Source organism: Miniopterus schreibersii, assembly GCF_964146895.1.
Source record: "Miniopterus schreibersii genome assembly, chromosome: 5".
Taxonomy (NCBI): domain Eukaryota; kingdom Metazoa; phylum Chordata; class Mammalia; order Chiroptera; family Miniopteridae; genus Miniopterus; species Miniopterus schreibersii.
Genome location: NC_138106.1, coordinates 83,771,115 through 83,793,172, shown reverse-complemented (window position 1 = coordinate 83,793,172; position 22,058 = coordinate 83,771,115). Strand labels below are relative to the sequence as shown.

Sequence of the window (22,058 nt, the reverse complement as noted above, 5' to 3'; positions counted from 1 at the left end):
CAGAGAGAAAAAGGGAAATGCAGGTATGTATGAGCCTTCCCCTCTCAGTCCTCCCCTTTCAGCCAGCTGAGAATGTGGGTCTGTTTCTAGAAAAAAAAAATGATGGAAACCTGAAAAATTGAAAGAGTAGTTATAAAGTGGGAATACTTAAAGAACTGATACTCAGTAAATATTTTTTGAATGAAAAAAAAAAATAGAATGGATAAATCAGCATAAAATCTCAGTGACAGTCCACAGTAAGCACCCGTTTCTGTTCATGTTGGTGGATAGGCCTGGACAGCTCTGATCCCCTCAGCCAGGTTTGCAGCCAGGCCACGGGTTTGGTCCACGTCTGCTCCATGTCTCTCGTTCTTCCGGAACCAGCAGGCTGCCGGGGGTCACATTCTCTGCTGGAGTTGCAGCTTCTCCAAGAGGGTGAACAAAAACAGCTTTTTAAGGTTCCCTCACTTCTGCCCACATCCAGTTAGCCAGAGCAGGTCATATGAGCGTGCCCAACATCAGTGAGGCAGGAAATGCACTCCCCATGGAGGCTGGGAAAAGGAGTGATCACTTGCTCAACAATAGTCTCACCTAACATATGGTCATTGAGTTGTTTCCCACAACACGGCTGCTGTGAATATTTCCACTATGTCTCCTGTTACACATCTGTGAGAGTGTCTTTAGGGTGCACGTCCAGGAGCTGAGCTTCCGGGTTGTAGAGCGTGAGCATTTGCAACTTGAGTACTTAACATCATGGGTTTTCTAAACGGTTGGACCTGTATGCATAGTGAATTGGTGTTTTGGTTGTTGCACTGATCCACTGATACTTTTGAATTTTTGTGTATATTTAACATGCAGTTGAATAATTAAAAAGCATGTCTAAGCACTTTTCAGGGAACTCAGTTTCCTTCCAACTACTGCTATAGGAGGGGAGCGGCACTGTTGAGTCTGTAGGACACAATGCTGCTTATCGCTTTGTTAGGGCCCAGAATCCACTAACCATGTCAACTTGTGTTCATTTGGCAGGTTTGGTGCAAATGCCAAAGTTGTGCATTTCCTGGGACGAATCAAACCGTGGAATTATACCTATGATCCTAAAACAAAAAGTGTTAAAAGTGAGCCCCATGATCCCACCATGGCTCACCCAGAGTTCCTCAGCCTGTGGTGGGACATCTTCACCACCAGCGTTTCCCCTCTGCTGCAGCAGTTTGGCCTCGTCTCAGACACCCACTCACACCTCAGTGTGGTAGGTTCTGCTTTTCCTTTTAGGTCCTTCAGTGCTGAATTTTTTAAAGCTTGTATACTAATAGACATGGAATAGTTGGTGGCATTTTAAGCAAAAAGATTGTGCGGATAGAAAACTGTCCATCTTAGAAGGGGGAGATGTTACTAGCAAAGACTAACGCAGAAGTAGTTTGTGGCAAATTTCCTCCAATCTGAGAGCATAAGCAAGGGTTAGAGATTTTACAATAGACCCATATATTGTCACTGTAAGCTTTTAGCCCACTGTCCTGCAGTTATTCCTGAAGCAGTGAATGCTACGTTTCATTTTAGAATCTGCCTACATTTAAACATAGCTATTTTGTTTTTGCTATCTGCTCAGAAGAGTGTATTTTCAGTGAATATTACACAAACATAAACAAATACTTTCCCAGGACTATTTTGATTTGTCATGTCTACTCCTATATGGTTATACAGGATCTTGAAAAAGAAATCTTGTAAGAGGAAGATCCATATTAATATTGACAGTAACAAAGTGCTGAGCATCTTTTATGACTTGAAAGGTCTTCCTCTCAGGTTTGTTCTTTGGGAAGAATTGGAAAACGATAAACTTGGGAGGGAGGAGAGGGTAAAGGGGATAAATGGTGATGGAGACTTGACTTGGGGTGGTGAACACACAATACAATATACAAAAAATGTATTATAGAATTGTACACCTGTATAATTTTATTAACTAATGTCACCCCAATAAATTCAGTAAAAAAATTTTTAAAAATTAAAACTTTATGTTATATATTAAGCTATAAAGAATAGAGCTCAGTGGGTATACTATAATCAAGTCTAACTGATCAGTTCATTGCCTTTCTGTAAGAGACTATAAGGTTATGTAAGAGATACTTCTCTTTGCTCTGGTATACATTTTAGCCATTTCACTTATTAGCACTTGTAACAAAATGTGAAAAGGAGAAAGGGAAAAACAACTCACATTCTTACTCTTAATTGCTTTGTATGGAGCATGAAATAACACTTGTACAGTACTTGGAACATTGCCTGGCACACAGTAAATGCTCAAGAAAAGTTAGCTATTTTTATTTAATGCTTAAACTAGCCTATCAAGTAAGTATTATTAATATCCCTTTTAGATATTAAAACTGAGGCATAAAGAAGTTACATAACTTCTCTTAATTATGTAACAGACTAGGCAGTAGCAGAAATGGGACTCGAATCCCGGCCTGAGAGACTGTGATCCTTGTGAAAAATATGGTGAGCCAGAGGCCTCTGGAAGAGCCTCCCTACATCATTCCTGCTGCAAGTGGGAGGCAAAGGCAGGGCTAATCCAAGGGAGGGACTTATGTTGCCTCAGCTGTAATACAATCCCATGGAATCCACCCGAGCGCCTTGGAGTTCCAGTGTATTTAAATGCATCCATATACACTTATACATGCAGATAAACAGGCAATCAGAAACTTTGTTCTGCCATTTTCTGTTAAAAGCAGTACCTATATGTATTCATCTGCTTCGTTTTTCTCTGCTAAGATTTCCAGTACCTTCTCACCCGAGCTATTTGAAGGGTAGCTTTGATATTCCTTTATGGTACAGCTGAAGTTAACTGCATGTCTGTCTGTAATGAGAATCTAATGTAGAGTAGGTTTGCTCCATTTCCTGCATTCACTTTGTTCCTTCCACAACCCAACGACTGAGAATTATGAACCAAGAAAGGTGAAGATGGGAATTGAAACAATTGTTCAAAACTAAGCTAATTAAATGAACAGAAGCTACAAGAATAGATGGATGCTACCTGGTAATAAGCTTGAACAGGCAGATGAGTTTGGTGCATGGTCTCGACCATTTAGCTCTCACTTTTATGATGCGACAACTTATGTGGTGCGGCTCTTTTAGGTTCTTTCTGAAGCCTAGCCTCTAAGGTATCATTTTGTTTAAGTTCTCAACCTTTCTGAGCCCACACAGATCGAGAATTTATCATGAGACTGTGTTCCCTTGTCCATCCGTCTTACACTTTCTAATGAACTGTTTACAGCTTTCAGACTTGGTCTATACACTGGCTTTCTCTTGTGGCTTCTGTAGAAAGGTATGCAGAACTTAAACATTAACCCTAATTACTTTGTCTCCCAATGTTTTCACTGAGTCAAGAAGTCTTCATTTCGTTAGGAAAAAAATCTCATGACCTGTGTATTTCTGTGTCCTTTTTTGTTTTTTTCATGTAATACTTTTCAGTTTTTGCTACTTTGCATGATAATTCATCCTGGCTTTTCTCACATTCAATTTATTGCGTTCTCTAAAACAGTCTGCTTTTCAGCTCTCAAGGAATCTCTGATTGTGCTCTCCTTTCTAGGAAGATGTCTCCGGAGCCATATCACATCTGTCCCTGGGGGAGACCCCGGCTATGGCACAGCCTTTTGTATCCTCGGAAGAACGGAAGGAGAGGTGGGAACAGGGCCAGGCCGATTACATGGGAGCAGATGCCTTTGACAACATCAAGAGGAAACTCGACACGTACCTCCAGTAGAAACACTGCCACTTCTCCATGGACACATCTACTTCACAGGCACTTTTTTCTGATACTTAGTGTCTAGAGCTGGGTCTGTTACAGTTGCTAGAGGCTTTCACTAAAATTCATCAGATAAGGGGTTTTTGTAGGACAACAGGTGAGAACTGGGCGGAAGTTATGAAGTAGCAATTCTGTTACACAGACAGAGGCCTGTTTTTAACCCCAGGTTTACTCAGCTGATGATTCAGAAATTCTCAGGCTGATTGCCAACTTATGTGGTAGGGGAAACTCAATCTTAAACTATTAACATGGCTCTATCAGCTCTTAAAATGCGCTGAGCCTGGCATCAAACCAGTCTCCCTTCAGGTTGGGACACGGCATCTGTCCGCCTTGCTGTTGCTCCTTCGCTTAGAGTTATCCAGGGCTGCCTGAGTGATTGCCCCTCTGCCTTCACGTGAAGACAGCCTGTAACACTGCTGCGTGATTCATAAGCACATCAACAAATGCCATTAACCCATCTTCTTCCCTAGCCTTAGTGTCTGAAGATGTCCGTTTTCTATGTACAGTGAGGCAGCAATGCTGAAGTGCTTTTGTTCAGTTCTGTCTCTCACAGCAGCAGTGGCACCTTGTATGAAAAATAAAGACTTATTGCCATAGTTTGGTTGTCTAATATAATTAAAGATTCTTACTCCCCTTGAAAAAAAATGAATTGGGGAACTTTTCATAATTTGTAGAATTTGTGTTTTTAAAACCAGTATGAAACTTGATACTGGAATATATACTTTGAAAATTGGTTTCCAGATAGCCAAATATAATTAAATCTAGAGTTCTCCACTGGTGGATGGATCTGATAGATGAAAGTGAGGTCAAGTTAATCTGCCACCCACATTGCATCTCCATAGGAAATGGGTATTCAGATTTAGCACGTTGTAACCTTACAGTCGTCATGGGTTCATTGTCAGTCTGAATATATGCACTAATATTTCAGGACTGATAGAAGCAATACTGGACCCTAATGTCTCCTAGTGTTTTTATCCACGACTTAAAATGATAGAAACCTAACGCATATTTATTAAATGTACAGATGATTCTAGGTTGCAAAGATGGCAAGTTAGGGGAGGGTGGGTAGGATACAGAATTACCTTTTAAAACTAAAGTGAGTACAGTATTCAGAAATCATTCCATTGAAGAAAACAGGAGAGATGACCATTACCAGAATAAACTTTAAAGGGAAGAAACTTTAGAGGTTTAATTGGGCAGAAACTTGCAGTGGCTTTTATGACCTAACCTTAAGATCACCCTCCTTTATTTCCACAATACCCTGCTGGTTACACAGGTCAGCCCTGTTCAGTATGGGTGTGGATGAAGACACGGGGGTATGGAATTCTATAGGCTGGGATGATTGGAGACCACCTTGGAGGCTGTCTACCACAGGAGCTCAAGAACCACCTGTGGATTTACCTAAAATTGTAAAAAATTATTTCTGAAGGAAAAATAAGCTACAATTATTTGAACTGGTGGAGAATCGAGTGGCTATGATCTTCAAGTACCATAAAGCACTACCAAAGACTTAAGTGCCTCCGTGTGCCAGGTGCTGTGCTCCGAAGTCCTCTCGAGATACTCCAAGGATCTCTACATTGGGGGGTATGAGCTGAACTCTTCCAGTGAGAATCCAAAGCATAGAGAAATACGGGTAATGGAAATTCATTTCATTACAGTGTAACTTGCAAATGAGCCTTTATTTCTGGACAGTATAATTTCAAAGTTCTGTATTACTTTCACAGTCCCAGTGGTCAAAGATAATTGTCTGGTTTCAAGGAAATACTTGAGCTTATTCCAGAAATAACATCTACCAAAGTATTTATTCAGTCACTTTAGTTTCACATCAAACACAATTTGAGCTGACATACACATTTAAGACAGACAACAGAATAATTCACTCAACAAGCATTTATTAACTACCTACCATATCACACATGTGACAGGCATTAAAAATACAGGACTGACAAGATACAGTTCCTTATATTCTAGTAGGAAACAGACCAAAAGAGAAACTAACAAATATAATTACAAATTGACATTAATGCAAGACCCAACCTTAGAGTGGTCAGGAAAGATCTATATGATACTGATTAAGCTAGAAAGAAATGCGCTGAGATAACCAGAGAGGAGGGGAGAATATTCCCTGAGAAAGGAGCTGTGAGCAAAGGCGTGGAGCAGGCAAGGACTTGGTGGAAGAACAGGATTCTAAGGCAGGATGGAGAGGTAGAAAGTGGCTTCGTAGGCCCAGGTATGGGCTTTGGATTTTATTCTGAATTCAGTAGCAATTGATTAAAGTTTCATTTGTGTAATTTGTATCTAATTTTTTTATTAAAGAGAAAGGGTAGGTACAAAGTAAGTGAAAGAGTATAACCACCCCCATCACCCAGCTTCAATGGTCGTTTCATCTGTATCTCCACCAAGTCCGCCCCCCCAGGCCAACACACCACACTATTCGAAAGCAAATCTCATATAAGAAATTTCATATGAAATATTTCCATATATACCTTTAAGATGTAAGAACTCCGGAGGATCATCACACCAAAAAACTTCAAATGTCTGCATTATTTTTTATTTCCACTTTGTTCTTATCAGGATCCAAGTAAGGCCATACAGTACAGCTGGCTGATACATCTCTGGTGGAATCTTCTGTTTCCTTACCCTCCCTTTTTGTTTGTTGTTGTCTCCTTGCAATTTATTTATGGAAACCACATTCTGCATTTTGCCGTGTTTCCCTGTATTATATTAAGGTGTGTGGTTCTGGCAGTACTTTATAGTGGTGTTAGCTACTTCCAAATCACTGGTTACCTTCTTATATTAACTTACTGATGATCATTACCTAGATACATTATTTCATTAGGGATTTCAAAATGGTGATACTCTTATTAGCTGGAATATTCCTGCATACTTCATTCAATACTTTGGCTATCCTGAGGTTACACTTCTGTATGACAGGATAAATGTTTGATCCTTTCCCTTCACTCACAAGTATGCAAAGTAAGGAATTGGCTCCCTACCATCCTCCAAGGTAACCATGGTGGTTTTGAGGGGGTTTTGTTATAGTACCAGTATGAATAAATTTTAATAGCGTTTTTGTTTCAATCCGTTGCAGTTACTTTTAAAGATGGTCTAATTGTCTTAACCTTTGTGACTTATATTTTAAGAACACTGCATTTTGCAGCTGGTGGAAAATAGTTTGAGGCTAGAGTTGATGGGAAGGCCAGTTGACTGTGGCCCTGATCCAGCACAGCTTCCACCGGGCGAAGGCAGTGACGTTGCTGACGGACTGGACATTAAGGCTGAGGAAAGAGGAGTCAGATCAGGGGCTGAGCAACCGCATCTCCACCTGCCTGCTCCTGGAATCACCAGATCATGACAGTTTCTTGGGCCTCATCACTACAGGTTTTGGTTCAGTAGGTCTTGGGGCGAGGCCACAGTATCTCCACTCTAAGTAACTCTCAAGCACTCCGATGACTGCCCCAAACGACATCTGAGAGACCCGCTTGATACAGAGGAAACACACCAAACACAACAGGGAGTCAGGCTCATAGCAGATGTATGAAGAGGCGAGGTGGTTGGTTGTCACATAGCAGGGACTCAACTTCTAACTAGTGAAGGCTTCACAGAACAGTCTCAGCTCCTCGAGTGATGTAGGAAACATCACAGCATCTCTAATTGTGTACTATTTGCCTTTTTCATGTCACTGAGACTTGGGACATTAAGCAAGACTTGCTTTAAATAAAATAGTCTGCCATGAGTTTTTTTCTCTGCTTATTATTACAAATACAAAAATGGATTACAATCTACTTTGATACTTGGGTATGTTTGATAACTGATTTCTCTGAGTTCCAGACAGGGAAATTCAATCTCCTTTAAGTAAAAGCAATAGGTAAGGAAGTAAAAAGTGGAAAAGACAGTATTAGTTATTTACATCTCAGTTCTGTCAATCCTATGTATACACACTGTCCTCATTTTGCAGGTGATCAGAGAATAAGAAAGATAACCTGCAAGATTCGGATTTTTATATGCTCCAATTCCAAAGCTAGTAAACTCTGCGTTAAACAAATGTACAGCAAAACAGAGCAGAGCAAAGGGCAAAGATCAGAGCAACTTCTGTCTATAAACAGAAATGCAAATACTAGAAATCTGGGGAGTAACACAGTGTAACAATGGAAAGCTTTCATTTTACTAGCCAGGTAGTAAGGACAGTGGCCTGAAATAGGACTTGGGAAATACCTTGCAAAGCCTTTTACGAGGCTTTCCTAAGTAGGCTGCCTGAAATTGTACTATAAAAACAAATGGATGAGAAAGTCCATGGATAGAAATTTCAGGTGTAAGTTTTGGTTCAGACATGATTCAGCTTTGCAACACAGGGAGTTTCGTTACAGCGCTGAAGAGACACTGTAGGAACCTAACTCTTTTTATATCGGCCTACCATAAAATTGCTTGTCACACGTCATTTGCAGAGTCACAGAATCTATCAGCAATGTCAACTGAGAACTTTCTGTATAAACTTTGTATCTTACAAGCCTATACCGAATTATCCTGTTTTCAGTTGCTGTGATACTGTGATGTGCTCAGGGCCAACATATCCCCCTAGGGGTAAGGGCTCCTTAACATCTACACTAAGCAGCTCGACTCTTTTCATGTACTTATTCTGTGTTCTGTTCACTTTCACGTTTTTCAGGTTTCTTTCATGATGTCCAGTCTATTATTTACCACTTCTCACTACTGTCTGCCTAGGACAAAAACAGGAAAAGAGCCAAATGTTCAATAATCAGGCCTTGGAATGAAGGCTAGTCCTTTTTCTACTGAGTCAAGTACACGGACTGACTGAAGGCTCGTATGTTAGCTGCTCAGAAGCCCTTTGGCTCTGGAGCCCAGTTGAGATGAACCGAAACCTAACCTTCAGGCAGCTAGTACTGCTTGTGGCCACGCAGTAGGCCACTCAAGTAATTCACTGCATTTTGGAACTCTCCACGTGAGTCAGAAGAGATCCCAAGATTCAAAGCCTTTTTTTATGTTTGAGAAATGATACCAAAGCAAATAGAGGGGATCAAACCTATTACTTCGGTGCTAATTTCTATATTTACTTACTACCTTTGTGCCCTATTTTTTACACAGCATAAGATAAAACTACAGTGAAAAAGTTTATATCACTTCTTTAAATAAGTATTCAGTGAAGGCTGTTACCTTTGGAATCAGAAAGTTTACCATAGAAAAGAGTATAATATGCATAAAAGAGTGTTGAGTTATGAGGCTGGAAAGTCACTGAACTAGGCCAACATTTCTTTTCCTTCCCTGGTCTACCAAGGATTTGCTTTCATTAAGGTAAAATACTGACTTTCGCATGCAAAGCTGTATAATTATACTGCAAAATTGTTTCCAGGGAGCCTAAAATACCAAGGGTGACTTAGACATAAAAAGGCAACAGTAACTCAGATTACAACATGCATTTGTGGAGGTGTTCAATATGTCATTCTTTATCCTTGTAAACAATGATGGACATAATATCCTTTTGCTGTAAGACATGCACCTACACAAAGGTCAAATCCTTGTCTTTGGAGATTAGCTCCATGTTTCATCAAGGTCTTTAATTCACACATAACAAACAAGGATGTTTATCTTAATTCTCTTTACACTGGTATCTGTAGACACATATTAAGATTCCTGCACTAGACCATTTCTCATGAAATATTAAATTTACCTTTATCAACTATTGATACCAGTGCAATTTTTTTTTTAAACCTACAATGTAATATTAGGGAATAGCCCTTCCCTCCCCTAACAAAAAGGGCAAATTAGTGGATTAGGAGGAAGCTGTGTCCTGGTTAATTTTACCTGCCTTTATTTTTAATAAACAAGAATGCTAAAAAGACAGCAAACTTAATGAAAACCATCCTAAAACATTAAACTATTATCTCTGTAAACAGAACACACATTTAACAATACACCTCTTTGATGACTCTTAATGTCACTTCTGATCACATTCAGTGCCTTCCTGAAATAGTCTAGACTGGGTTTCCAGTGTGCCAAGACATACCCTGGAATCGGCTTTGCCCGCCAGTCTGCAGTCGTTTCGACACCTGCTCTTCTAAATGCTCAAGTCCCAGGGCAGCCTACTTACTATGAAGTTTCGGGTACCTGGTTCAGGTTAATGGAGGTGGCCTGTGCCACGGACATTAAATAACATGTTATTAAAGTTGTAGTTTCACGTATTACAGATTTAAAAGTAGAGATGGGTTTAAGTTTGTCAGAACACTCTTGATCGGGAAGGTTGAGTAGGAAACTAGAACAGAGAGAAAAACATCCCATTTTTACCATTAGAAGATCTGACTAGGAATTGGGAATAAGAAATCATACAAAAGGAGTAAGCGTATGTACAAGGAGGAAATGCTCGTGGCTTTCGTAGAAGTCTGCTCCCCTCACTACCACACAAGCACAAACATCACGAGAGGACACGCCTGCTGCAGTGGGGTGTCCAGTCCACAGTTTTCCCTTCGAGGAGGAAACTGCAGGGAAGCAGCCCGATCGCTCACAGCGACTGTGCTGGCTTTTTGTTCAGGAGAACCACACAAATGCACCAGATCCACGATGCAGCACGGGTAGGAAAGGCTACTGCATACTTACTGATGAGTTAAATGAGGGCAAGCTGTCATATTACATAGTTTGCAGATACTTTAGTTAATATAGTTAAAAACTTAAGGTTAAACATTCGAGTTCTTGCCATGGAGCCAAACATAAAACTGTCCTCATGTTTCTAATGAATCTTCCAAATCCCAATGAACAGAACTGTGGTGCGTACGATAAATAAGCACTACTGACGCCTCCAGTGTTCCCTGACAGAACATACCCTGCTGGAGGGTAATTTTATTGGTACTCACTGATTGATAATAAACAGAAGATTATTTTCTTGATTATTTCCAATCCTAGAGCTGTAACAGAGCAAAACCTACAGTGCAGAGTGTGTGTTACATAGTAATACCACTACGCATAGGTATTATCAGTAAAAAAATAATTGGAACCAATAATTTAGAAAAAGACATTTAACATAAAGTTAAAAATTATATACACAATGATTTCTAAGCAAGAAACTCAACCAGTTAAATTGAGCAAAATAAAAAAGGTGGTAGTACTATGAGTAAATTACTGTTACTAATAGTACTTTTTGTGCTGTCCCTATAAATCAAGTAATTATGTGATATAGACATGTAATATACACATCTTCATAGAAGTGGGATGTTTATGAAAGATTATATTTTCATTAAAGAAAAAGTCATTAAAGTTATGGCACTGAGGAAGCTTATACATTTTTGAAACTTTTATTGATTCTAAATTTAAAACAAATTCAGTTTGAACCACAAGTGGGAATACAATGCCTTCAAGATATTTCTAAAGCTATTATTCTACGTAATAATGAAACAGAATTAACAGCATAGCATAATGTGAACTTTCCATTCCAGTGGTTTATATATTTTCTTAGGATGAATTAAACTTGTTTTTCACTTATACCATTCAGTAGAACTATACAAAAACAAAGATATTTCTTAAATGACTTGCCAAATTGATTACGAGTGTTTAAAACACGAGTCTGTAAATGTCGGGTCGAGGCAAAGGCTCCACCCTCACAGCGCGCTGCGGGCTCTCCCGTGAGCGGGAAGGGAGGCGGGGCGCTTTTCGCCGGCTCCTTGTGTGCTTACTCTCTGGGGCACCGGTACGTGGAGAACCCACAAACTGCATCCATGAGATCCCGATCAACCGGATTTGGGGCAGTGCTAGTCCTGCCAGGTAGAGAACGTCTCTACTGCCCCCTCATGCTGGTGGACCCCCCAAGTTAGCATTCCTCTCCCGCGCCTGCAGAGGTCCGCGGCGCTTCTCGCCAGCCCTGCCTCACCTGCTGCGGGAGAAACGGGCGGGGGTGCCGCAACCAGCCACTGCTCCCCTGCAGCGAGCCGGCTCAGGCGGGGCGGGCGCGGCTGTGGGCGCTCAGCCCGGGCCTGACCAGGGCCCTGGAGCACCGCGCTGCCCCCCCCCTCAGTCAAGTCACTTCTAACGCGACAAGTGAAACATAAGGTGTTCTCAAGTCCGCACTGCCAAACAGCTCCTCCTGTTACATTAATTAATCTCTTCTTTCTTTGGATTAAAAAAAAGTTTCCCTTAAGGAAAAAATTTGTTTTAAATGTGATTTAAAGAATCATCTAGAATTCTGTGGCAACTACTGAGTTTGATTAACAAAAAAGTAACAGAAAAATGATTAATTCTGCAGATAGATGGAAGAATGAATTAGTGAAGGTCCAAACACAAATTCTGATTCTAAACACAATAACGACATTTTCCCATTCGGGATTAAGATGTTCTTAAGAGTGAAAAGATTTTGGAGGTCATCCAGCCCAACTTCCATCCAGACATCACACCTCTCACATATAGTAGTCTTCTGAATTATAAAAATGTATAGAGTTATTTCAAAAAAAACCTACATAAATAAAAATTATCTATATATAGAAATATCTATTCAGCAATTCCATAATTTAAATATTCAAATCAAATTGGGTAGAATTGGTTCCCTTTCACCCCCTCAGACCATATTTACACACGAACACATCAAGTTACATTTAAACAATAGTACCACCTGACTGAAATGGGGAACACAGTGCTCTAACACAGTCCCTAATTTTTTTCATGAACATAAAACTACGTTACTTATATGAATTATATCTCAATGAAACTGTGAAAAACAATTACAAGTAACTTACTAACCTGGACTTTGGTCTCTCATTTTAAGGTTCGGTTCTGGAATGCAAGTATGGTTTTGAAAGTCCAATAAAATCAATCTCTTCTATAGTCTATATATGAATCATTTACAAGGACTGTTGAATCCACTGCATCACAAATGGGAGGACTGGTGGAAAACCAAATGTGTCCAACATAGAAAATAACTCTTTATTTGATCAAAAGTATAAAAGGTTTTACCTTATTAGAAATATGAAAAAGCTGAGTACTTGCAAGATATATGAAAATACTCAGCAAAGATACTATGAAAAGCTGAATAACAAAGTAACTTTTTTTTCTCAAAAAAATTATTTTAGGCCACAGTATATAATGGAACTTATTGCTATTTGAAATATCATTAAAAATAGGTTCATATATAGAAGAGATTATGTATCAGTAATACCACTTCGCTGGTAAAAAATGGTGTGCCCCTTTTAGAAGATATACTCACTGGATCCCATTTCTAAAACTGTTTTTCTCATTTCCAAAACTTCTGTATGTATCTGATCAAATGATCTTACTGAAATCCCCCAAATTATAAATCAATTAGAGTTCTGATTTCATTAATTTTAGCTTGTTTCATTTCACTAGCATTTGTTTTTTTAGTTCCAAAGGCTCCAGCTGCAAGTTCTCTCTTTGTGTTTTGTATTTTCAGCATATTTTCTTCAACAGAGTCCTTCACAATAAACTTTAAAAGGAAAAAAAAAGAAGTTAAATTAGTTAAGTACTTTTTAGGTCACAATATTTAAAATTTTTAAAAATAAACAGAACTTGAAAAGATGAAAATGTCTGTCTATGTTCTTTGGTTGTGTAGCTTTCAAAAATGGTCAGTACTAATCTATTAGAAAGCGTTCCGCTCCCCTTTTTTCGCGACTATACAGTGAGAACCTAAAACTAACAATAGCTACTAGAGACGAGGCTGCATTCCCTTATCACCTGGCACGGCTTTCTGATATAAGACACACTACCTCTCAAAACCTTATCAGATAAGAACACACAAAAAACAAACTTGATGGGCAGCTCTGTAACTGAAATGTTAGCAAAATAAATTTATCATTATATTTAAAAAGCCAAATGAGATTTTCCCAGAAATACAAGAATCAGCCTTTATCTGATATAATTCATAACATGAAAAAATAAAAGTGATCATCTCAACAAATGCTTAAGGAGCATTTGATAAAATTCAACATTTATTCCTGATAAAAGAAAATTCTCATTAACCTAGAAATGAATGTCCTCAACCTTATTAAGGGCATCTACTAGAAACTTACCAAAAACAACATATTTAATATAAAACAGTAAAAGCATTCCCAAAAAACAAGTCAAAAGTCGTTACTATCACTACTGCTATTCAACACGGTTCTGGTTACTGGGATAACTAAACTTGTGTTATACAATGATATTGAGATACATTAAAAAATAAAATAAATGGAGATACTACCACCTAAGTTCCTGTATAGGAACACTATTTATAAAAAAAGACAGTTCTCAAATTAATCACAAATTCAATAAATCCCAAACAAGACTTCTTCAATGAGATTTGGTAACCTAAACCCAAACTTCAATTCACAAGTAAGTAACAGTAATAACTAATACAGTTTTCAAAGAGAAGGGTAAGCGAGCCCTCTGCCCTGTGATATAGCAAAACATACTTCATAAAACCACAGTAATTAGAACAGGACTATGTCCTGGGAATGGGATAAAAAGAGACCAGTGGCGTGGAACAGTCCGTAAGAGACACGTGTAGTATGAGTGAGTTTATGATAAAAGTGAAATTTCAAATCAAAAGAAAAAAGGATTGACTTTCCAAAGCAACTGTTAATGAAGCAAACAGGTCTTCATTTGAAAACAAGATTCTAATATTATTAGAATCATATCATGAATCATAAACAAAAAACCCAAAATACTTCAAAAGAATCAAAGGAAATATAAGAGATTCAGTTTTAAAATTTGAAGATAAAGCCTTCTGGTCCAAGCAAGACTTTAAAATCGGGAGGATATAAAGAAAAAGGCTGACATGTTTTAAATAAAAAAAATTTTGAAACTTTCTCATGACAAAAAGCACATAAAGTCCAAAGATAAGTAAGAGCCTGGGATAAACCACGCCCAGTATACATAACAAAACATTTAAAATCAGAAAGTATAAAGGAATTATTTATACGATAAAAATTGTATTTGTACTTTTTGAAAAGTAGGCAAAAGATATAAACAAGCGATTCACAGAAAAAATATTGGCAACAGATATGTGAAACATGCCCAAGGTCTTAGGAAAATGCAAATTAGACGGGCACCTTTTTTTACCATCACATAAGAATAAATTCACATCATTCTCATGCATCGTAAAATCTATTATAAAAACAACGTGAAAGTTAATGAAGCAAAAATTCTAAATCCAGAATTCTATTTAACCTATCCTGAAGAAATGTTTGTATATATGCACAAAGATGCATGTGATATAATGCTCATTACGGCACTGTTTTTATTAGCAAATACATTGGACTGGTTAAATAAATTATGATGTATCTATATGAGGTGTTAAAAAGAAAGGGTTTGTACAGCAGTCAAATGCAGAGACAGGAAGCAGAAGGCTGGTTGCTGCGGGAACAGGAAGGAATGGTGAGTTCTGTTGAATGGGTACAGAATGTCAGTGTGAGATGGAAAAGACTAGGTTTGATCTAAATGTACTTCTATGGTAGTCTCCAATATATACTACCGAGGGGGGAGAAAACATGTTTCAGGATAATAAACTATGATCCCATTTATCTTAAAAGAAATTTTTTTAAATTTATTTTTATTGTTAAGAGTATTACAGCTGTCCCCCATTGCCCGCCCCGCCTCCACCCGTCTCCATCTGGCTCCCGCGCAGAGATACAGTTAGGTATGAATGCGTGTAAACAGAGAAAGGGGTTTGAACAGCGCATGTTAAACTACTGCTGGTGGTGCCCTCTGAAGAGAATAAAGGTGATCTTCATATTTTTCTCTGTGTAATTCTATTTCAATCTTTGACAATAATATAGTCATGCATTGTTTGTATAACTTGAAAACCCTTAAAACTTAATTGTAAAATAGATGGCATAAAAACTCACTTTTGTGATGATTACTTCTTGCTTCTGGCCGAGTCTGTGGCACCTGTCGAAGCACTGATCTTCAGCAGCTGGGTTCCAGGCCTAAAGCAGAACAGGAGAGCTGCTTTACTGCCACCCTCCTCTGCCTCTTTCAATTCAGTGTTCACTCACCTTTTTTGACCCTCAGCCAAGGATGTTTTTATTGATTTTAAAGCGGGAGGGAGAGAAACTGATGTGAGACGCACTGATCAGATGCCCCTCCACACAATGACCAGGGATCAAACCTGCAACCTGGGTATGTGCCCTGAGCAGGAATCGAACCCTCAACCTTTCCGTGTATAGGACGATGCTCCTCCCAGGCCAGGGCTCGTTCACCTTTTACTGACTGAATTCAGGTACTGACATTATAAATGCTCTAGGATAAAAAATCCACTCTCCCCTGAGACTCCCAATCACTACTATGACAGGCAGGCACCCCCATTATGTCATTTCACTCTAGTGCTTCTAGTATCTAATGCAGGGCCTGACACACGAAAAGCACACAGTGTAAATGATTGTTGATTAATAGCTTTCTGTTTTTATTCCCCATTTTAAAGTTCATCTATATCTGCATAACAGAGAAAAAAGTTTACATACCCTCTTAAGTAACTTAATTTATATAAGAAAAGATGTAATTGGGTCCATTTATAAAAAGTTTTTTTCTCCTTTTGCTGGTCTTTGGTTATTTTTCTTTCACTTCCCTCCCCTCGTTAAAAAAACAGAAGTATAGCCTGGCTGCTGTGGCTCAGTGGTTGAGTGCCGATCCAGGAACTGGAGGTCACCGTTCGATTCCTGGTCAGGGCGCATGCCCGGGTTGCGGGCTTGATCCCCAGAGGGGGCCTGCAGGAGGCAGCCAATCGATGATTCTCTCTCATCATTGAAGTTTCTAGCTCTCCCTCTCCCTTCCTCTCTGAAATCAATAAAAACATAATTTTTTTAAAAAATGTATAAAGACTTCAGGAGTAATCAAAAGTCCTAAAAATTATTTAAGACTTTGTTGATGCAATTTTATATATCTATATTTGAAATCAGTTTAACTTCAAAACTGTACTAAAAAAGGGACATTATCCCCCTGGCTGGTGTGGCTCACTGGTTACAGTGTCCGCCTGCTTACGTAAGGGTCGCAGGTTCAATTCCCGGTCAAGGGCACGTACCTGGGTTTAGGGTTCACTCCCCACCCCGGGCGGAGCACACGGGGGAGGCAGCCAGTCGGTGAGTCTCTGTCACATCAATGTTTCTCTCTCTCTCTCCCCCTTCCACTCTCTCTCAAAAGCAATGGAAAAAATATCCTCAGGTGAGGATTAAAAAAAAAGAAACATTAGCTCTAACAGGCTGATCACAGAAGCTCTCTTATGGGAAGAAAAAAACAATAAATCAATGAAAAGGGAAGAATAACCAAAGATACAGAGTTCTGCAGTCTAGAAAGACAGGAGTCACATGGCTTTGAAACACCACCAGGAACTGTCAGGCAGGGGTCACTGAATTTTAAATTTAACCTGAGGTGATTCTTGAAACTGAAAAACAGGATGTTTTGGGGGAAAGGAACACTTACACAGCAAGTACCACCTGAAAATGGAAACAAAATTATAATTCCATATGTAAGGAATAAGTTTACAGTAAGATTTATATTTATGGTATTATTTTCTTCTTTTTAAAGTTCCCTTGAGATCAAGGAAAACAATTTTACTACTAACTTGCTGTAATTTGAGGTTTGGGTTGTTTTTGGTATAGAAGTTAGATTTAAGGACATATTCAGCTTATGATTTTCTAAAACTGACAGCTAATCACATTTCGTGAATTTTTTTCTATTTTACAGTTGGACACATTTTTAAACGATTATGCTAAGAGCCCAGGTAAAATGTTCCTTTCCATTGCCTGTATTTGTCTAGAAACTTTATGGTCAGCTGGCAATAATATACCTGTATGGCAACCAGGAATCAAATTCATCTCGCGACAGTATAAAACTGACAGCTCCCGTTCTCACGCGAGTGGCGAAGCAACAAGCTTTCCCGAAAGCTCACGCTGGCACGTCAGAATAAACCTTAACTCTTATACAAGGTAAAAGATTTTCATGAGCAACTTTTTCTGATTGAATCTTATTTTTGTGGACCTGGCTTTTGTTTTAAAGTTAGAAACAACATTTGAAAGCTTGAAATGTTCAAACAATCAGCTTCCTATGGAGCTGCGGAGGCCTGGCGGGTGTGTCGGTCGGGGCATCGCCTGTATGCCAAAGGGGGGTTTGGTTCCCGGTCAGGGGCACGTACGCGAGGCAACCAATGACCGGCTCTCTCTCACGCTGTTTCCCTCTCTCCCCCTCCCTCCCTCCCTCTCTCTCTCTCAAATCAATTAAAAATACACCCCTATCTTCGGGGGAGGATTAAAAATACTGCTAAAACATCCTATAAGTATTTTTAAACTATAACTGCTAGTCTCTGATAAATGTTATAATACTAATTTACTCTATTTGGTATTAATAGCCTCTTCCTTATCAAGTACTCAGATCATAACCAAAGAATAGCCCAGCGAGTGTGGCCCAGTGGACTGGGCATGGTCCCACGCACCAGGAGGTCACTGGTTCAGTTCCCAGTGAGAGCACACGCCAGGTTTTGGGCTCGATCCCCAGTAGGGGGCGTGCAGGAGGCAGCCGATTGATATTTCTCTTTCATCGACGTTTCTCTCTCTCTCGCTCTCCCTTCTTCTCCATCTAAAAAATAAAAACATATTTTTAAAAAAATAACCAAAGAATAAAATAATTGGAGAATTTGTTCCAAAAATCAGCCTCTAGAATTTTCACTGAGTTAAGGAATATGTAATTTAGTCTGTAGATGCAATGAATATTTATATAACCATAGAATAATAAAACTCTAGCAGATTTAAAACTTCATTCACAGAACTAAGGCAAGAAAATACAACAGACCACTGCCATCCATGACATTAATGTGAAACCCACAAATGCCTAAATATGGCTCTGGTTGTAACCTAACTGGGAAAGTTACCCTCAGGTGGGGGGGGAGCCAAAGAAATAGGTGCATGCATCGACGAAATAGCCTAAGCAGAATTACTCAAATTTCTCTCTCAGTAACATTTCTTTATGTTATGAATCTTCTATTTTAGGCAACAGCTAAAACAACAAATCTTAGATCTGTGAATGCACAGAAACAGCAGAGCTGCCTTTAGCCCAAGCAGTGCCCAGTGCTAATTTGAAATTGAGTTAGCCCAGGGTGCCCAAACAGCCCCTCTGTGCAATTAAAAGAGGTGCTCCTATGTGGATGCAGCTCTAGTCGCAGTCTGGTGAGTCAAGTTGAGTTTAAATTTTAGCTCCCGCTCTACCCTAGGCCTCTATTCCACAACCACAAGTGATTGCACTGTATTAGACACAAAAATTTACCCCAAACACTCCATTAATGGTATTGTTTCTAAAATAGTGAGGCTAGCCCTGGCCAGTGTGGCTCAGTGGTTAGAGCATCGGCCCATGTACCAAAGGGTAGCGGGTTCAATTCCCAGGCAAGGGCATGTGCCTGCGTTGCAGGTTCGATCCCCTCTCACCAGCCCCCCCCAGTCTGGGCGCGTTCAGGAGGCAGCCAATTGGTATCTATCTATATCTATCTCTCTGTCTCCCTCCGTTCCTTCCACTCTCTCTAAAAAAATCAATGGAGCCCGGCCGGGCGTGGCTCAACGGTTGATCGTCGACCTAGGATCCAGGTGATCAGGGTTCCATTCCCGGTCAGGGCACATGCCTGGGTTGCGGGCTCGATCAATGACTCTCTTATCATTGATGTTTCTGTCTCTCTCCCCCTCCTTTCCTCTCTCTGAAATCAATAAAGATATATTAAAAAAAAAAAAAAAGAATATTTTTTAAAAAATCAATCAATCAATGGAAAGAATATCCCCAGGTGAGTATTAACAAAAAATAATTAATTAATTAATTAATTAATTAATTAAATAATGGGGCTGGAACACTTGCATCTGAACAACCTGGGGCCTATATAAAAATGTAGCTTCCTGGGTCTCAACCAGTAACTCCTAAATCTCTGATGACAGAGCTCAGAAATTACATCTTACCTAATTCTTTTGCACATTAAAGCTTGAGACCACTAGCATCAGGATGGTAACTACTTTATCCTGTTTATAGCCAGGTTCCCAGTGCCTATTAGAGTCCTGACATAAGGCAGGATCTCATTACAGGTTGGATGAATGAATAAAGCCACTGCTCTTGAAACATTAGCTAACAGAAATGGGATCTGGCAGCAGAAGAGAAGCAGAAAAGCACAGCACTTAAGGACAGGGGCTCCGATACTATTACTAGCACTCTGACGTTAGGCAAGTTACTTTACTTCTCCAGGCTTCAGTTTCCTCACCTGAAAAACAGGGACAAGATCTACCTCATGGGGCTGTTATGGGAATTTCACCTGATGTATGTAAAGCACTTAAGAGAAAGCCCTCACTATACATTTAATAAGTTAATACCTATTTCTAAAGTCTGCCTAAGGAATTTTCACCATCAATTATAACAATAAAGGTATTTACCAAACAGTTTTTGTTTATTTTTGTAACAGAAGTAATAACATATCAAAAGTCTACAAAATTACTTACTGGATCCATTAAAAACACCCGAGAAGCTGCAGAAAGATTCAAACCAACTCCACCTGCTTTTAAGGATAGAAGCATTATAGTTGGAGATCCTGCCTCAGTGTTTTGAAAACACTGAATTGATTCAACTCTTTTCTTTTGGGCCATTGAACCATCCAAACGAGTAAACACAAATCCAGAGGCTCTAATGGAGGGGAGAAAAATGACAAGTAACACTTCCTATACTATAAAAACATGTTAAGTAACGACAATATCCTTATGCTAATAATTCTCTCATTTATTTTGACAAGTATTTACGAACCATCTACTACAATGTCAGGCTCTACATTCAATTTTTTTTCAGTAAATTCGGCCTTAATCTTTAAAATCCCATGCTCCCAGGAAAAATTTTTTATTGTGACTCTGAATGTTGTTTTAGATAGATGAAATAAATTAAACTGATAAAACATAAGTATTTTTTGTTACCCAAATCAAAACACATATAGAAATCCTTTCCTGAAAGTGAGAAACACTGTCAGACTTACCTGAGCGGTGTTTCTATTAAAGATAGAAACGTTGTAAACTGAGAAACAACTAAACTTTTTACGTGGGGGTTCTTCTTTCTTAAGTCAATCAATGCATGCATCAGGGCATTGATCTGCAAAAAATTAGGACGCCCATTAGGTTCCATTTAGAATTGGCAAAATACATTCAAAAATGTTTATTATGAAGAGAAAGGTGCTGCTATGTTATTTCCCTAAAATGCAAAAGTAGAAGACCACCGATTTTTAAAATTAAGACTGAAAAATATTATCATAATCTGAATATAACCTCTCTCTTTCCTCTGAAAGTCACCACTAGAAATAAAGAAGCCACCAATCACCAACAAAGTATAATATTCAAATGACAGAATTAAAAGCATAATTATCATTTTTATACATGGTATTTCTTTCTATGAACGTAAAACAAATACTCAGATATTTTACCTTTGAGCTGGATGTCCATTCCATGTTGGACTTTTTCTCAGTGTCACATGACAGTTCTTCCGGAGGACATTCTAGTAAATTGTCCCCATGTATGTCATTTCTGCATAAAGGGCATTTAGCATGTGGCTACATAAGAAAGAACAAAGCATGAGTGACACTTATTGGAGGAATAGAAATATAAATTTACCTAAAATTTTTAAAAAGTGTCATCAATTCTCTAATAGCTAGCATTTTATTAAACCTTTTATTAGATTCATCCATTTAATACAAATCCATACTGCTGAACTCCAGGCAGATACAATGTTCTAATGTGGTAAATGGGATGGGTGAAAAAGAGAAGTATGTCATCTTGACTAGCATCAAGAACTTGAAACAATAAATGCTACACTATTGCTACACTATTTGCAGACAAGTAAAGAAAACATGAATAACAGTTTCTTGAACCTAACTACAATACAGCACACTAGTTGGAACTATTTAGAAAAAAATTTTCCTTCTTAATGGCTTGTAAAGCCAGTCTAGATCTGTTAAATCCTATTGGTTCATTCAAAGCAGTATCTGTTGTGTCTATTTGTGTCAAGACATGCTAATAAAATAAGATTATCTCTTAAATAACTACATACCAAATACCATTATAATAAAAAAGATTCTGAAACTAAAAAATGTGAGAAGTCAGTATAGTGGGGTTACCTTTGAGGAGGAGGGAGAGGGTAAATGATAGGGAGAAACACAAGGAGACCTAGGTAGTACTTACTTGGATGTATTTACTTCATAATTCACTGAGTTGTACAATCATGACTTGTACATTTTTTTCTATATGTATATTACACATTAAAATGTTTTTAAAAATTCTACCTCAGTTGAAAGACTGCTTAAAGGATT

The 22,058-nt window shown here is 38.7% G+C and overlaps 2 protein-coding genes across 3 annotated transcripts in view; one reads left to right on the top strand and one right to left on the bottom strand.

Annotated features, from left to right (window-relative positions):
• The window catches only part of GYG1 (glycogenin 1), a 33,024-nt gene extending 25,519 nt beyond the window's left edge, over positions 1–7,505 (top strand). Inside the window, exons 6-7 of the mRNA XM_081139232.1 lie at positions 1,006–1,225; positions 3,554–7,505. Coding sequence (XP_080995358.1) covers positions 1,006–1,225; positions 3,554–3,727 — 394 coding nt within the window. The 3' untranslated portion in view covers positions 3,728–7,505. The remainder of the gene's footprint in view (positions 1–1,005; positions 1,226–3,553) is intronic.
• Positions 7,506–11,053: 3,548 nt separating this feature from the next.
• HLTF (helicase like transcription factor) overlaps positions 11,054–22,058 on the bottom strand; it is a 74,225-nt gene continuing 63,220 nt past the window's right edge. For both annotated transcript variants that reach the window (XM_081139228.1, XM_081139229.1), the window contains exons 21-25: positions 21,177–21,302; positions 20,736–20,848; positions 20,215–20,395; positions 15,604–15,684; positions 11,054–13,205 (exon numbers count right to left, since the gene is read on the bottom strand). In XM_081139228.1, coding sequence (XP_080995354.1) covers positions 13,053–13,205; positions 15,604–15,684; positions 20,215–20,395; positions 20,736–20,848; positions 21,177–21,302 — 654 coding nt within the window. In that variant the 3' untranslated portion in view covers positions 11,054–13,052. The remainder of the gene's footprint in view (positions 13,206–15,603; positions 15,685–20,214; positions 20,396–20,735; positions 20,849–21,176; positions 21,303–22,058) is intronic.